This window comes from Perna viridis, chromosome 12, assembly GCF_037379345.1.
Source record: "Perna viridis isolate PV_CMFRI_1.1 ecotype Kerala chromosome 12, ASM3737934v1, whole genome shotgun sequence".
In the NCBI taxonomy this organism is placed as follows: Eukaryota; Metazoa; Mollusca; class Bivalvia; order Mytilida; family Mytilidae; genus Perna; species Perna viridis.
The window spans coordinates 29,573,264-29,590,768 of NC_142456.1; the positions used below are offsets into that span (position 1 = coordinate 29,573,264).

Consider the following 17,505-nt stretch of genomic DNA (forward strand, 5'->3'; position numbering starts at 1 on the left):
TGATGCTTTAAGATTTTATGCACCAAAAAGATATACTAAAGCATCAATACGAATGGATTCAGGAATTCAGAGGTAATAAGCAGCATCAAAATCTAAAGACGGCAAAAAAAACGTAACAGAAAACAAAGACTACCCACATACATGTCGAAGACAACAAAATAAATACAATAACACAAGAGAGCAAACACGAAACTAAAGCATTTTTTATATAAACTACTACAACACACAGGGAGTGACAACAACTGCTTTGAACAGGAACAGTAAGTACTGTTCCACCAGCGGAACCTGTCAATAGTTGGTAAGGTCAGAATCAGAGATGAAACCAGAGAGACGTGAAAACTAGCCGACGAAAACGTGACTCGTATGAAAGCAACTTCGTATCATTCATACAAATTGTGAAATTGTGATGACGACTTTTGAAATAGATTTTCGTCATTCTCTTCCGGACATGACAATCACCAGCTGGGGTCTCGCTAAGAGCAGGAACAGCTCATCTTTTTTTTTGCAACATCCCCCGGATTTTTGGTTTTTGTTTTAATTTGTTGGGTTCATACTTCTCGTCTTTGGGGACATTTTAACCTGTTGTGTTTCCTTTTCTTTGACCTTGATGTTCTCCCCTTTTCATTAGCACTTCGATGTTCTTGCTTTTGTCTGCTTATCTCTTTCAAAACTATGCTTATTGTGTGAAAATTTGAGCAATTTACTAAACAATATTCCCCAAACCAACAATATTTTCAACAACAATGTAGGTCATTGTAAGTTTGGTGTTGTTCATACGTTTTGCAATACTTTAAAATATATAAAATAAATTACTTGCAAATTTCGATATGATGTACACGTGTTTCAAGGAGTAAACTCTCGTTAGCAGCGATATGATGTACACGAGTTTCAAGGAGTAACCTCTCGTCAGCAGCGATATGATGTACACGTGTTTCAAGGAGTAACCTCTCGTCAGCAGCGATATGATGTACACGTGTTTCAAGGAGTAACCTCTCGTCAGCAGCATTAGAATCAACACATATCAAGATCTTAATCCAAAAACAAATTGTAAACAAGAAGTACTCAAAACAAAACTATCGAATGACGTTTTCAGAATCATTTATATCAAGCATCTGAAAAAAATATGTTAAGCATTTCACAGCTATCTATTATTAAAGTAATGCTACAAATTAACGTAATGCTTCTAAATTTCGTACAGCAAGTATTTTGACTATAATTTTGCAAAGCAATGATAATTTATTACTTGTTTTTGTTCGACAACATGTAATTTTGCCCAACTCTAGGTAGGACAAATATGAAGATTTTCTTGATTGTACTTTTATTTTATTACTTATTTATTGATCGTCAAATTAAGATAATATAGTACATTTTTCACCAACTAATTTTCAAAATGGCAACCGCATGTTGAAAACAAAATGCAAGAAAACCGAATCTTACCCTTATTTTTGTTTGTGTGTGTATTATCTTCGGACAAAGTGTCGTATTGTAGTAAGATATATTTAACTTTTTTCCCAAAACGTAAATCTTATATGGTTGTTATGCTCGATGATTTTTTTTATTGTATCTATTGACAGGTATCAAAGGACTTAATAAACAAGAGTTAGGTTATACATTGTTTTATTAAAATCTACACATATACCGTATTTCAATCATACAAAAACAATAGTTCATGATAAGATCTAGTAACTGGATTTCTCTATATATCACAATGAATGGGCTCCTGTCAGAAACAATGATATTAACAAAATGAACAATGTAGTTTATATTTCTTAAATGCTAGTCCTTCAATATTTCTGGAATTCAAACCTTTATAATTTTCACATCCATCTAACCCCATACAACACATTTGTTAGAGGGATTCATGTATGTTCCTGGTTGGCAGTTAAAGGTTTTTGAAAACAGGTCAAAGTTCTGTAGAGGTCCAACGACTCTGTAAAATAATTAAACAAATGACTGTATGGTACATGGACTATTTTCAGTTTTCAATTCAAGAAAACTTTATTATCAACACCTTTAATCGGTCTTATGATTGATTCCGTTTCTTGAAAAGCAAAGGACATTTTCCCTACCGATGCATCTGGTGCTTTCTATCTGGTGTGAGTGGATTTGCTAATTCGTTTGTGTTTGTTTTAGCTATTGTGTGTTATTCGTGACATATTTATGTTTTTGTTTAGTCTATGACTATCCTGTTCTTCGATCTAATCTTGGTCGTTTTAATTTTACTTTCATTGTTTCGTAATACTAGTGTGGTTATACGCTGTGAAAAATTTGCCAAGGTTTAAAATACCTCTCATTGTAACACATGTCCAACAAGCTAAATGTTTCGATATGTACAATATATTTTTTTATTTTCGTGTTAATATTCCGGATGTCATTTAATTCGGCTGGGCAAAATTTTCATAGCCAGAACTTGTTTGCAGTGTATTAGAATCATCAAATAGGTTTTTAACTGATAGACCAACTTTAAAAATACAATTTCATATAGGTTACATGTAGCCCAAAGTGTTGAAAACTCAACAAAACAAAAATGTATTCTTTTATAATATCGATAAACATACCTAGACCTAGCATCACTGTGTGAATCTATTAGAACTCTCCTGACAGCCTCTTTTGGTCGGATTATACCACACCATACCTACAAGATCATTAAAAATAGTTAAATAATGCCATTTAGTCCATTATTCTGTCATCGTAAAACTAGTCTTTTACGGTTATTTATTCTTGTGAAAGTGTCGTAGGTCAGTTTTAATCTTGTAAGGCATTGGGAACATTAATCTGATATTCAAAACCGTAAACAATCGGGACAATTTGAAAGCTTGTATGTAAGTGACCAGTTCAACTTCGTATCACTCTCCTTTATCATACATAATATTAAACAGCTGTGTCATTCACGTTAGGGTCTTTCCTCCGTTCATTTCGTTGATGTGATTGTTAGTAGACTCGCTGACTTCTGCAAAAAAATATCATTGGTTTGGTTCAATACATATTATTAGTGTTTACAAAATGAAATATCATAATTTACCTGAGCAGCATTTAGAAAGAATAATTGATCTGGGTTCATTTGAAGTCCGGGTAACTTCTTTTCCTCTACACCTTTGTGTTTTTGCTTAACCAATTTCCTATAGGCCTGAAATGTTTAAAGGTTACTATTAAATGCCATACACTTATTCTTTAAATCTATCCTTTCTTTGAGTAAAAACTTTATACAATATCAGTTAAAAACTACATTATAAACTGATTTCACGAAATCATAGTAATTATAAAAATAAATTGTAAAAAAAATATATGTACTGAAACGTCAAATATCATTACCAGTCCTCGAATAATTTGTTTCCTATGTATATTTGACTTTGTGAATGACTGATGATGCCACATTTTTGGACACAAAAATGTAGATGAATCTCAAAATACGTTTCATTAAAATGTATCATTAAGCTGATTGTAACAGGTGTTTCGTTATATCTGACTTACAACGTAGCTCTCTCTAATTCCTCCATTATCAGCTATGTTTTCACCAAGAGTCAATTTACCATTCAACTACAAATAAAGCGCAGAGATTGTGTTGCATTTATGTTTTGACAAAGTAATTTCTCCGTTTGTTTGATCCTGTGTAGGACTCTTGCTTGTTTTTTTATACTGTTCACATTTTAATTTGCAGTCATGATTTCAGCAAAATATTGCCAATGACATTTACGTTATTAAAAATAAATTATTTCTAATTGCAGGAAGTGATTTGACGGAGGAGTGACAACACAAAGAAAAAAAAAGCACACACACACACACACACATACTTTTTCGTCAATATTTGATCTAGAATGAGGTTTGTGTGGGTAATAGAAAGAAACAAGACTCTGCATTCGACTTGAGTCCTTCATTTGCATCCATGTCATCAATGTTTGTTTTACCTACATTCATGTTTGCCTCCTTGACAGTATAGTTTCCATACTGGCTCTGTATACATTCAGCTTTACCCCTGAATTTATCAATGGCGGTGGGTGTCCACCACTGGTTCAACTTGCCGTCTTTGTCGTACATTCTTCCTATCAATAAAAGTATTAAACTTTAACATGAATAAACAAAGTTGCACATTGGCCCTGACCAAGCTTCCAGCAACAAGTAGAGATGATCACGGCTGCCTTTAAGATACAAAAAAAACTAAACATTTTCTATTCAGAGGAACAATTTCATGAATACATTGCAGAAAATACACTTAATAAATTTATTTCTTTACTTTATTGCCAGTAATGTAAAAAACAAAGTAGCAAAATATTATAGGAAAAAATCCGAAAGAGCGATTTAATATCCAAATGAATATTACCTAGATATTGCAACAACTGTATATAAAGTAAATGTTTATCATTCACTTATGATGAAAGAAATATATACAACAGTATCCTTTCTTCATGTCGTATGTAGCAATGAATTCTAAATGGAAACTGATATATATTACAGTTACTAATTCGTTACCTGAGTCATCGAATCCATGAGTTATCTCGTGACCAATCACATACCCTATACCACCATAGTTGAGGTAGCTTTAACAAACAAAACATAGACAAATATCAAAGAGCTGCCATTAATATATCAATGTCAAGATGAAGAATACCCCTACATCAATCGACGACTGGTTGTTTTAAAAAGGCATTCTGATTTCTAAATAATAACAACTATTGCAACGTAAATCTATATTATTACTAATTACCATAAGACTTTAACAGAAGTGCATAATGTTTCATTCGTATATTATATCGAACATATTATTTATCGTTCTTGTTTTAATGTGAGTCTTAAGAGTAAATGAAATAGCACTTGGTCCTAGGTAAACCATCCATGTAGGCAAGTAAAATTTCGCCCATAAATAAATAGTGAAGTGAAGATCTGGACGAATGTTCATAGGAAAACATGTAACAAGAAAACACAAACAAATTAAACATTGAGTACAACTTACGAAAAAAAGTACACTGTCAGTAATATTTTTGATCAAAGTTAATTAGTGTGTGTTCTATATAATTATTTTCTATCGTGATACTTACTCAGGATAATTTTTATTATAAAATGGAGGCTGTAGAATACCTGCTGGAAACACTAAAATAAAAATTATACGTACAGTTGATAAGGTAAATATTTGAAATTATTAGACATTACATTTGTATAAGTCGAGAATTATGTAAAATAAAAACACAAGTACAAGTAAAGAAGTACAAGCCTGATAATGTGCTGTGCTGTAGCGGATCCAGACAATTTGAAAAGGAGGGGCGAAGCAAAGCCGGGTTCCTCACTTTATTTGTCATTGTTTGTCAATTTGAAACATGCAAATGATAAATTTTCTATAAAAAAAGGGGGTGCCAAACCCCTGCATCTCCACTGGATCTGCCACTGTTTTGGTCATATGCGTTTCGACAGCATGAATCAAAATATATTTTGTTTCTAACTGATATTAGGGAAATACAAAAATACAACTCATATTAATATTGCAAATTCTGTTATTCTGAATTACTGTTTCAAGGAGAAACATCACATCAGCAGCATTTAAACTAAATAGGAAGAATTGTAACAAAGACTTACTGATTTGGTTTTTCTGTGGATCATAAAAGGCATTAACTGTTGCCGGTGCCGTTTCCCACCTAAAACAAACTCATGTTAATACATATTGCTATAGTAAAGTTGGGGAAATGTAGATTAAGCCACAAAATTCACACATATATATATACCGACCCTAAATAAAACTTATTCATTTATTTAGTTATCTATTGCGTAACCGTTCTGTCTAGAGGTCAGCATGGAATACAACTTTAAAATGGTTTTTAAAACAAGTTAATAAAAGTAAACACGAAAACGAAACTCACAAAACGAAGCTCACGAAACAGATAAGGACAAAGGAACCATGAGCATGTTAATGGCACGGGAAAGTTGTATGTACAGATCATTTTCAAGGTAATAGCTTTTACATATACTCATTATGGATAGGCATCAATACTAAATTATAGGGACAAACAATTCAAAAGGATTAGATTCAGGTACGATTTTGTCAAATTATGTACGCGTACCTCGATTCAATTTATTTATATTGATCTTAATTGTATTAAACAATTACATACTTGTTTTTATCGACTGGTTTTCTCAAATCTTCTATATTTTCTGTGGCACCAGACTTCCACAAACTCAGTGTGTTTTGATATAGATCTCCAGAGTTGATGGTTATCTGGTAATGACATGATAAAATATAAAAAAAGATACAGAGATATCATATGAATAATGCAAATTTCGGTATCCCCTGCGATTGGTTCAAGGGGCAACGCAACTTCTCATCAGCAGCATTAAACCAATAAGTAAGAAGTTTCACGTTGAAAAATAATTATTACAAGAAGAACTCAAATAGGAAGCCAAATCCAGCACTGACGAGTTCTACAAGAGCACACCAAAGGAGCTTAAATAGTTTAGCCCTTTGTTTAATTCAATGAATGAAGCCTTGGTGTTTTACGGGTTTCCAAATTTTTCTTTAGCAAAATAAAATTGCTATCACGTAATGAACATAAAATTCACAGAAAAAAAACGGCGGCTTTTGAATTCGGCTTTTTGGGTCCTAGGGTAATTGGCAACATAAAAAAACGTATATTCAAAGATACATTTGTTTGTTTCATAACCTCCCAAGTCTATCGATGTTTATTTTATTTTATTTATTTTGTAGTTTTGTTTTTGTTATATTTTGTTGTTTTGTTAATTTTTAGTACCCCTCTACAACAATTAATTGTGTTGCCTAAATGCATAAGAAGTTCTTCATATGATTTTTTTTTAAATATTCATAACATACCACTACATAACTTAGTAAATTGGCCAGTGGCTAAAAAGTGTTTATTATATTTACGTCATACGGAGCAATTCATGTACTATTCCCAAAGACTTACTGATCCATAGTACAGTTTAGAAACAAGTGTACTACATTATAAAATATCTCAAATTGGATTAAAATTAGCAGTCTTCAAATTACCTACCCTTTCATATTTCTTGTTGACCTTTGCTTCAAGATCTACTTCATTAGGGTACCCTATACGTGGAGTTATATAGTCTGCCTACAAATACATAAATGTTATTGTTTAGAATCACTTGAAACCTTTATCATTAAAATGTACTATTTATTTCAAGATTCAACAATATTTCTCATTACTTGTTACATCTTTCTTGGATATACATTACCTTTTAATTTTAGATGTTTTATGAAGGTATTTGTAACACTTCACAAGATTACAACATATATGATACAAGCTTACATGTATAACACGGGTAAACTGACCGTATTGGGTGTGGCTAATGAAGGGCTTGGAACATTCCAGTACAAAAGTACAAAAAATATTTCTTAGGTATACAGAGCAGTGATCATTTTATGGTATTGTATCAATGATGCATTCAACATTATAACATCAACTGATTCTGGACATTCACAATGTTGAATAGACTTGACAATTGTTCAAGTCTGTCCAATCTGTCAAAAAGAAATCTAGTAATACGGTCTTCAACGAGTAATGTACAATGTTCTGTTATATGGTGAACGGGGATGAGAGGTGGTGGTTGGGAATGGGGGGATGAGGAATGAAAAATTAAGAAATCGTATGAAAACAATGGGGAAATCGGTTTTTCTTCATTTAGAAATTATAGTTACAATAATTTTATACATAGGGTACACAGTTTATTCATGAGCTCCCATTTTCGCAAAATAACTACGATAGATAATTGTTCTTTTAAGTAGCAGTGTTTCCGAAAATCAGACGAAAACCATTCTGAAAGGTGTTCATGCATGTCAAAAACCCAACAAATTCAGTTTTATTTCTTGTTCAGAAACAGTTACTGATCACATAACCAGTCTTCGTTTGTCATTTGGAAGTTGCACTTTGTTGAAATTTTCTTTTCACTTACAGTCACACCAAGCGTGAACGTTTCTCTTTACTCACACCAAGCGTGAACGTTTCTTTCCACTCACACCTACCGATGTTTATGACTGTGTTTTACGTTTAAGCTTAATTTATTAACATAATATTTGACATTTCAGTCAACAGGAGCAACAGTGAAAATCGCTTTGTATCTTTTTTTAATTAAGATGCACTTCGCGCAATAAACAATATGCACATGGAAAATGCATGTTATTTTTCAATAGACAAAATTTTTATCATTGCCAATTCTTATAAATTAATTTTAAAACATATTTTTATCTTTAAACATGAAAAAAGTAGCTCTGAATTTCACTGAATAGGGGCGTGTCAATATTTTTTTTATCCACTGAGATATAACAAAATTATGTTAACCAATCAGATTACAGTATTAATCTGAAATTAATTTATTTACAAATCATCTTCAATTTTTTGTAGAAAAGACATGTCAATAAGACTTTTAATTTTGGATAACGTAGACCAAATAGAAACTTATAGTAAGACGATGGATTTTCACGTCATTATCAATATATCTTCTGTACTGTTTTGACTGACTACTGATGTTACCAACTTTGCCCATTAATTTTATGTGGCTGCTTGATTGCAATATGCCGGAAACAATTAACCTGAATGGAAGTGGAAAATTTATAAAACCTGGTTTTTAATTTCGGTCGGATATGCCTGTTCTAATTCAAGACCAGTGCGGTTTTTTTCCAGGTTTTTTAATTTTTAATTGTCTTGGTAATGTTTTTTTTCTTTTTGACTATTTCCTACATGTTTCAACTTCCGTAAATATATTATTAACTTTGATTTCAAGTAATTAAACAGCAAGATTAAGGCTAAATACTAAGTAACAAACCTTTTCTCTGGCGACAGATTTAGTAGCATCATCCATCCAATCGTTGCTAGAAATCAGTTCTTTCATTGATTCACGCAGCTTTTTTATCATAGTTTCCACCTACATAACAAATTTGTATTTAATTTTCTTACTTATGTCAACTTCTATTGTCTTTTTTACAAAGTAATTATCAAAAGAAAACTAATTTTAGTCTCATCTTAATTTTGTTGTTGAAACCTGCAATCTGCTTCGAAAATAATTGAACTCTTCTAGGGCAATGTTACTAAAAACTGTCATGTCTATAGAATACTAATCTGAACATTCACGATTACATATAAAAGATGTCAATGGAACTAATATGAAATCTATCAATGTATGTACTTATAAATTAATTTTAAAATCTAGTTTGTTTGTTTTGTATATGACATGTATGGTCTAAATTTTGCTAATAACTTGTTTTCAATATTTAGCAGCTTTCATTATACTGTATATTTTTATCTTCATGCTGATACATACGTCAACTTTAGCATCGGCTCCAAAATAATTATGTATGAAGAGGTTGCCAACAGCCAACCCAAAGAAAGAATTGGCAGCTTTAGAGCATGTTTTCCACCTTGGTTCAACCTGAGCTGTTCCGATGAGTGCCTACAACATGTAAAAATAAACCCCTGATATTCATGTATCAAATAATTGACTTTGACATCAAATATCAAAATTAATGTATTCATAACAAGGTTTTCTCGTGGTAGCTTGCTCACATCAAGAGTGGCAGTACGTATAGATTCGATCCCTGGCCGAGACTTTTAAAGTGCAAATCGGTAGTTACTACTTTAAGCCAGGCACGCTGGAGATAGATCGACAGCTGGTTGAGGGATGATAGCCCAATCTTCTGGTTGTTTCTGTGAGCGCTCCGCATGCAAAACTATTACAAAGCAGGTAATCCAAGAAATTTCTATCGTAGGACGTTAAACTAAAATCAATCAATGATGTAATTATGAAGTTTAAAGAACATTTTGTTATTAAAATAAAGTATAATACTTAGTATATAATAAAGATAACTGATTACCTATTTCGTGATAAGGAGCACAGGGATCGCTTCTATACTCCGAGAGAAGTTTCCAATGTAACACCAATAATTAACCTTGTGATAGGCATTTTGGAGTTCTCTGACACACTGAGAGAAATTTCCGAATGTATCACCAATTACAACCCATGTGATATTCATTTTGGAGATCTCTGATACGCGCTATGAGAAAATTTTGATAATTAAATGACTACAAACCTTTGGATATGCAGTTCGGAGATTTTTTATTTACTCTGGGAGAAAATTTCAATATATCACTAATTACTTACTGTAAGATGCTTAGTTTAGAGATCCTGCCAAGCTCTAGAAAAAGATTCTAATGTATCATTGATTACCTATTTGAAATCTCTTGAACGCGTCTGGAGAAGATTCTGATATAACACTGATTACCTATATTGAGGTACCGGGTTTGGAGATTACCTACCTTGTGAAATGCAGTTTGAAGATCACTGAAACGTTCCGGAGAACACTTTAATGCATAACCGATTACCTACCTTGTGATAGGCCGTTTGGAGATCTCTGATACGCTCCGGTAGAACATCGGGTAATCGTTTAACATATCTCCAAACTATATAATTAGCTAACGTCCTACAAAATAGATAGTTATTTGTCATTATCAATTGAATTAATACTTTCATGGTTCACACACTTTAATTATTTATTAGTTATTTTACTTTCCTATGAGAAAAAGACCAGTACAGGATGTATTAAATCTTACTACGTTTGTCCTGCTCTAGTTATATTTCAGTGATTTCCAATTTGGATCCTTTGACAGGCAGCATCAAGTATACCGACTTTAACAGTTCTACCTGATTTGCGAGCTTCGCCCGCATATAGAATGAATATATATTCTTCTGTATCATTCATGGTTACCATTTAATTATCAATAATTCCTCAATATACTATAGTCACCATTTATGGGAACATTTTTCGGAGGCACGACTTTGTTTAGATATGTTTAGATTTATTTACAGTCGATTCTTTTAATAGTCAAAATTTAAACTTTTGAAACTATACCTTTTTGATGTTGATGCCAATATATTGGGGAGTTGACGTGTATATTCCGGATTTCTGTTAATAACAGGTTCAGTTGCTGCAACTGTGATGTCAAGTCCGTTTATTTTCAATAAACCTTCAAAGTATCCCATCCAATTGATCTGTCAGAAGAAAGAATCTTGAAAATAATTACTATAATTTACAACACACAGATACACAAGTATAAAGGAAAAAATTGTAAATAGACTTTTAAACTTCAACATTGTTTTTAACGACGTAATGTGAGATTTATTACATTCAATAACTGTTTCGTAAGTTGTCACTTAAAACTGACTAGAACTTATACAACAAGACTAGCATATCAGCTGTTTAGTGGTAGCGTACTATAGACTGTGTTCAATCAACAACCAGTCTGACTTGGACACTGGCAGTCACTGCATCTCCGCCAAGGTAAAAACAATTGTAAATAGACTTTAAACTTCAACATTGTTTTTAACGACGTAATGTGAGATTTATTACATGCAATAACTGTTTCGTAAGTTGTCACTTAAAACTGACTAGAACTTATATAACAAGACTAACAAAACAATAAATTCGCTTTAGCATGATGTATCCGCCAAGTATGCGATATACAAGGGGTATCTGATTATTATGTGTATGAGTAGGGTGGTACATGTATGCCTACCCGACGGCTGTCGCTTCTGTAAAATAGAACAAGAAACAATCCGGTCCAGCATTTTGGGTCAGTACAGCACAGGTTCTTTTCGATTGATCAAATGTTCTTGTATATAGAAATGCAAAAAATTGTCTCAGTAAAAAAACTGTAATCAATCAATCAACCATATTGGCATAGAAAGTCTACATTAGATATATAGAGGTTGTGCATGGTCATCTAAGGCTTGCAGGACATCCAATAAGAAACTTAAATCAAGAAGTATTGGAATCACCTTGTCCGTCCTCATTCCATCCGTTGGTCCGAATTTTGTCGCAAGTTTTTTCAGCTTCCAATGGAAAAATTGATTTCAAGTTTGATATGTGGCTTTATATATATGGAGCATACGTTGCACGCCATTTTGGTTTCTGTCCGATAGGAAATTCCTATATACCTAGCATGACAGTAGGAGCAACTTCGTGTTCTTAACAGTGGACCAAATACTTACACCTGAATAATTGTCTATGAGATCTTGTATTTTTACCAAGTTGTACATTTTCTGTTCATCTCTTCTTTCAGCAGGTGGTAATGATATCTGTTGTAAGAAAACTTCATAAATGTTTTGTTATCAACCTTTACCATTACTGCATTGTGTCATGGCATCATCATAGATTTTTTTGTCCACACAGACGAAATTTGCATTGTTTAATGTGTATGAAGGAAATGTAAGTGCCAATTCTACCACTTTTTATAAGTTTAATTGTTACAATATCACAGGAATCAAATTAACATTGAACCCAAATAGTTTTCAAGACATGATTTAAAACACAAACGCCCACTACATAAATTTACACTCACGTTTGCCAATTTGATCTCGAAGTCAACCATATCACGCATATCATTCTTGGCTACTTCCGGGTCAGCACCAAATTTTATAGCTGTATCTGTGGCAAATTTTTCATAAGCAAGGAGGACAGGATCATTTCTTCCTTTCAAGAAATAGTCTCTGTTGGGCATTCCAAATGTCTGTTGGTCGACCTAATGACGAAATTTGCGATATTTTCTACAAAACTTCTTTCATTGTACCCTTAGTTTGAAATATTATTATATAGCGTAAAATGTGGTATCCATATTTCATTTTAAAAATGATTTCTGACCTTGAACTTTGACCTTGAAAATAAAAACACTTTGAGTATTTCAAAATTTAAAAATACTAGTAATCTCAATGGTTATTGGCAATATGTGACGGAAAACACTAAGGCATGTTTTTATCAACAAAGCTTTTTCATGAACTGAATTAATAAACTACATATCATAGTAAACTAGAAATTATTTCTCTTACATGTACTGTCAATAAAACAAGCGAGGGTAAAAAACATATTGTGCATACGATACGGACGGACACGTGGAGGAATAGACGGTTTATCAAGCGTGTGCCAAACCTGCATTATGGGTGTTGTAATTTTAATGTCAAAAATATATCAGCATATACATTTCCCACAATTTGAAGCAAAGGATTGATTCAGAATGAAATTTCTATGGAAGTTAAGAATATTGTCAGATGTGTATTTTTTACACGTAGGACTACTGGATTGGCAACCAACCAAAAGCAATACTCACTACAAATCATGGTTAACATTACAGTGTATTATAAACATTGACTTACGTAAAGAATACGAGCATCAGGGTTTTTGGAATCAGTGTATGCATACGAATCGAATATTGGTGGACTGTTGGTGTATCTCCTTGTTTCCAACAAAACTGTCTCCAAACTGAAGGAAGATTCATCCCAGCTGGTGGATGTGACAGGCCAACCTCCCAACTGGCCAATGGTGGTTATTACATCTGTGAGGTTTCTGTCTTCAATTTCAGCTATAATTATATAAATTTAGTATTGACAGTGTGTAAGGGAAATTAAGGGATTCGGTATAGGAACAGTAATCAAAAGAAGATAATCCAAGTATCACCAAGAGACAGGGAAAAGGAAATACATAACAAAGATCATGAAATAACCAAAGTAATACGTACAAACACACAAAAGTAAAAGAGCAACCCGCACTTCACTGAAAACTGGGAACACCAAGGTGCACCGGTAGGGTAAGCGTTCTCTACTTTTCTAAAAACACCGACCGAGTTGCACATAACATGTCATACCCAATGTAGACGAAGGAGGAATGAAACAGTGTGTAAGCCTTAAAACCTAAATGTGCTTTGAACATTTATGTATACAATTTTCTGTCATTACAACCCGATAAATATTATTAAAAATATAGCAAGGAAACATTTTGTGACAATGCGACGAACGAAGACGAACAGAACAAAAACCGAAGTATTATCTTTGGGAAAGAGGATGCCAAATGAACATGAATGTGGTAACGATATCTGAATATACTTACTGAGGTTAATGCATGACTTGTAGTAGTTTTTAGCCTTGGTTATAGCCTCCCATTCATTCTGGGTTATAGGTTCTTCAATTACAGCTAAAACATAGGTTATCATTTAAAATTAAAAAAAATAGTAAATACAAAAACCATGGTAACAGTACAAATAAAAGTCGCAACGGTTTAGTTTTGAAAGCATTTTTAGTAAACTATTATTCAAAAATAAGACTATTTTTAGCATAATTATGCTTGGATAAAGATAATTATGAAGTCAGCCCAGATTAAACGAGGACCTTTTATCTCGCTATTTCGTTTTCATTTGTAATCTCTGTGTCGATCTTTGTACTTCACTTTTACAATTTCTTTCTATTTAGTTCATTTTCTTTACCTTTTATTTTAATATCAACATCATCCCGGAGTTCGTAGAAGGTACCGAGAACAGCTTTGTCTTCCGGTATTACATGTGATCTCCGCCACCCACCGCATGCATACTCAAAGAAGTCGTCACAAGGGTTGACAGACATATCCATGGAACTAATCATCTTTGCAGCTACCAATGTATCGCAAAGATTATACTTTAATTTTGCATTTGATATAACAGGCAATATAAAGAATCATTGAACTATATTTCTGCTTATGGACATTTCCCCCTATTCTTGTTTTATTTACAAATTACGAAAAAACTACAGAAGTTTTACCAAAGCACCATCAACACGTCAACAAAAAAGTGAAAGTAATCGCTCTAAGAAATTAGCAGTTCAGTTTTTATAAGATATCCCCTGTGCTGGCCCCAGGGAAGAGCTAGAGGCTAAAATTATGAACTCGTATTAAATGTCAGTTGGAAACGCTAGACTTTCAACAAGTAAAACAACCCGTTGTTTGTTTTTATCGCATTAATTTTAAAATAAAATAATTTCCATCTCAGATTCCACCGCAAAGAAAACCCTGAAAAAACACAGAAGGTGCACGCACTCGGTCAACGTTTCGCGTCTTCAATACTGTGCACTTGTCTAGCGCTCAAAGCCAAAAACCATTTTTACAGGTCGTAAACGATTTAGATTGTATAAACGTCAAAAAGAAAAAAAATAACAAAGCAACAATGAGGAAACGACCAAAGGAAAAAGTGCCTATATACATGTGTTTAACAATTCATTTTAGACATACTGTCGTTAAATCATATTTCAACCATGTAAAATGATGAATACCTGTTTGGATACAATCTAACACAGTAGAAAGAAGGTAAATACATACATATGTAATACAAGATATAAATGGGATTTGAGTATCAGTCTCTATCACAATTGGGCAAATGGTAAAACATGATAGGAAATGACATTGCCTACTATTATTTGTACCACCAGAATCAATAGAAAAGAACGGATATGGTAAAATGTAACATGCACTAGCGTATAACCTGTATACAAAATAGTAAAATAAAGACAGGTTTTTCATTAGATTTTGGTAAAAATTTGTTATCATTGCATTTGGAATACACTGCAAATGAAAATTCAAAGGGCTCTCTCAAAACCTTAACTTTCCAACAATCTAATGAAAAAAATCACCACACCGCCCAGGCAACTATATTCCAAGAGATCATTATAATGATAGATACCTGCTTGAACACAATCTGGCGTAGTACAGATCCCTACAAGGAAACAAAAGCAAAATTATATATCTAGAATACAGGAAGTCAAATGAAGACTTAATCATTGTAATATGGGTTACATTAAACATGCTAATATTGCATTATAAATGAAAGCATTTGGCTTTAACCTGTCCAACTGCCAAGTTTTTAGACATGGTTAACTTTTCACAACATGACGAAAATGAAGATATGTTGAAAATATATGTAGAAGTATACGCATATATAAATGCGTTTACAAGATAAACATGGTATTATTCAGAAACCGCAAAGCATATAAATTATCTTCCAGGAACACACTTATATAATTTAATTTCAGATGTAACACGCTTTCTGATTGGATAAAAAAATTGTGTCCATCATTTCATAGACCAAATTTTGTTATGTGACTGTGACTTTTTCTTATGATTTACTGGTTAAATTTTGATATTTAAATTAAACAGTAAGAAATGACTGTTATATTTTTGAATATCTGAAATACCCTCAATGCCCGTGGTGTACACTAAATAACCTGCTATGCACGTGATAGAGGTTATTTCTTCATACTTTTGAATATCGCGAATCCTCTAACTTGTAAAATATATAAAATACTGTTTTCCGTTTGACTTCTTCTTTTAATGTTTTTTTTAAGTAAATGTTAAGGAAATAGGTGTAAGTGTCATTAGAACTTCACGCCTCTAATCAAATGGTAGATGTTTGCAAAGATCGAATAAGACCAACAATTTTCATTTTTTTTACTCTGTTTGATGGAATAAACCTTTGATGATAATTTTTTGAAAATGTGTTACATGTATACAAATACCAGGCGATTGGGATGTTCCACCAGATCCTTGGGAACCAGATCCTGAACCAGTACCAGTTTGGGACCCAGTCCCACTTCCGGTTGACACAGCTGGTGCTGGTGGAACCTCATTTTTCTCATCAATCTTTTTTGTGACCACTATGGCTAAAGCTACAGCTAGTGCTATGATGGCGAGTAGACATATGAACAAAGAACAAAGAATGGCGCGGGTGGCTCCTTTTGTGGATTTTCCATTGCTTTTCACACTGCAATAAAGAACGTTTTACAACAAACTTCAACACTAGTCCAATCAACTGAAAAAGTTGAAAAAAAAGTTCTGAAAACAGAATACAAAACTAAAATTTGTAGAAAAAAATATCTGGATATACACGATACACGAACCACTAGCAGTTCTTATAATATGATATTTTAATGAGGCTGACTTGAAAGTGTCTGTAGTTTCCTTTACCTCAAGTTCTTTTGGGTAGATGCGATGTATCGAATCCCCGAAACTTATGATTGTTTAACGATAATATGCCATCTACATAACAAACACTGAGATTAAAGGACCTAGCTAAACGATGTTCCTTCTTTTCTATAGTCAGCCTTTGAGAGTTAAAGAATAGTTCAAAAAGTAGTGGAGCACAATTTGTTGCCAATGGAATGTCGTGCGTTTGTTGAAAAACACGTCCACCAAACTGGACAAATATGCTGTCAATAGAAAAGTTCCAACATTTTGAAAACATATTCGTATGATTTGGAATTGTTTTTTTACATAGTATGAGGAATCTCTGCCAAGAACGATATATTTGTATATAAGTGTACCGTCTTTTTTGGAATAACAACGATGTATGTTTTCGAGTCGGGAATTTAACTGAATATGGGGAACAAAAGTATACATTTGAAAAATCATAGGTTTTAATGCCATTGCACTCTGTTAATAATCTTAAATTGAGGGTTTCCAGAAGATCTTCTGAATTTTTCAGGATCTACATTGAATTAATACCATTACGGGAATAACGAGTGTCGTGGTAGGACTGGAGACCCTCATTTACAGCAGTTGAAAGAGGTTTGGTAGAACACTTTGCAGATCCAGTTATATAGCGTTGTTTGTATGGATTCTTGTGGAGCTTAGGAATCCAGTACATAAATAGACGGTAGATCACAATTATCGTCTTTGGTAAGAGACCAAAAGAAGATAGCACAGAT

General features: G+C 33.0%; 1 protein-coding gene across 3 annotated transcripts in view; it reads right to left on the minus strand.

Moving 5' to 3' along the window:
- Window positions 1–1,600: 1,600 nt before the first annotated feature.
- Window positions 1,601–17,505, minus strand: part of LOC148601954 (neprilysin-1-like) — a 44,099-nt gene continuing 28,194 nt past the window's right edge. For all 3 annotated transcript variants that reach the window (XM_088554988.1, XM_088554987.1, XM_088554989.1), the window contains 21 exons: window positions 16,318–16,562; window positions 15,486–15,518; window positions 14,262–14,423; window positions 13,889–13,972; window positions 13,159–13,364; window positions 12,351–12,530; window positions 12,001–12,087; window positions 10,862–11,001; window positions 10,339–10,432; window positions 9,277–9,405; window positions 8,782–8,880; window positions 6,993–7,070; window positions 6,099–6,202; window positions 5,566–5,624; window positions 5,034–5,085; window positions 4,468–4,535; window positions 3,910–4,040; window positions 3,472–3,537; window positions 3,023–3,127; window positions 2,559–2,635; window positions 1,601–1,930 (listed from right to left, as the gene is read on the minus strand). In XM_088554988.1, the coding sequence (XP_088411114.1) occupies window positions 1,828–1,930; window positions 2,559–2,635; window positions 3,023–3,127; window positions 3,472–3,537; window positions 3,910–4,040; window positions 4,468–4,535; window positions 5,034–5,085; window positions 5,566–5,624; window positions 6,099–6,202; window positions 6,993–7,070; window positions 8,782–8,880; window positions 9,277–9,405; window positions 10,339–10,432; window positions 10,862–11,001; window positions 12,001–12,087; window positions 12,351–12,530; window positions 13,159–13,364; window positions 13,889–13,972; window positions 14,262–14,423; window positions 15,486–15,518; window positions 16,318–16,562 (2,302 nt within the window). In that variant the 3' untranslated portion in view covers window positions 1,601–1,827. The remainder of the gene's footprint in view (window positions 1,931–2,558; window positions 2,636–3,022; window positions 3,128–3,471; window positions 3,538–3,909; window positions 4,041–4,467; window positions 4,536–5,033; window positions 5,086–5,565; window positions 5,625–6,098; window positions 6,203–6,992; window positions 7,071–8,781; window positions 8,881–9,276; window positions 9,406–10,338; window positions 10,433–10,861; window positions 11,002–12,000; window positions 12,088–12,350; window positions 12,531–13,158; window positions 13,365–13,888; window positions 13,973–14,261; window positions 14,424–15,485; window positions 15,519–16,317; window positions 16,563–17,505) is intronic.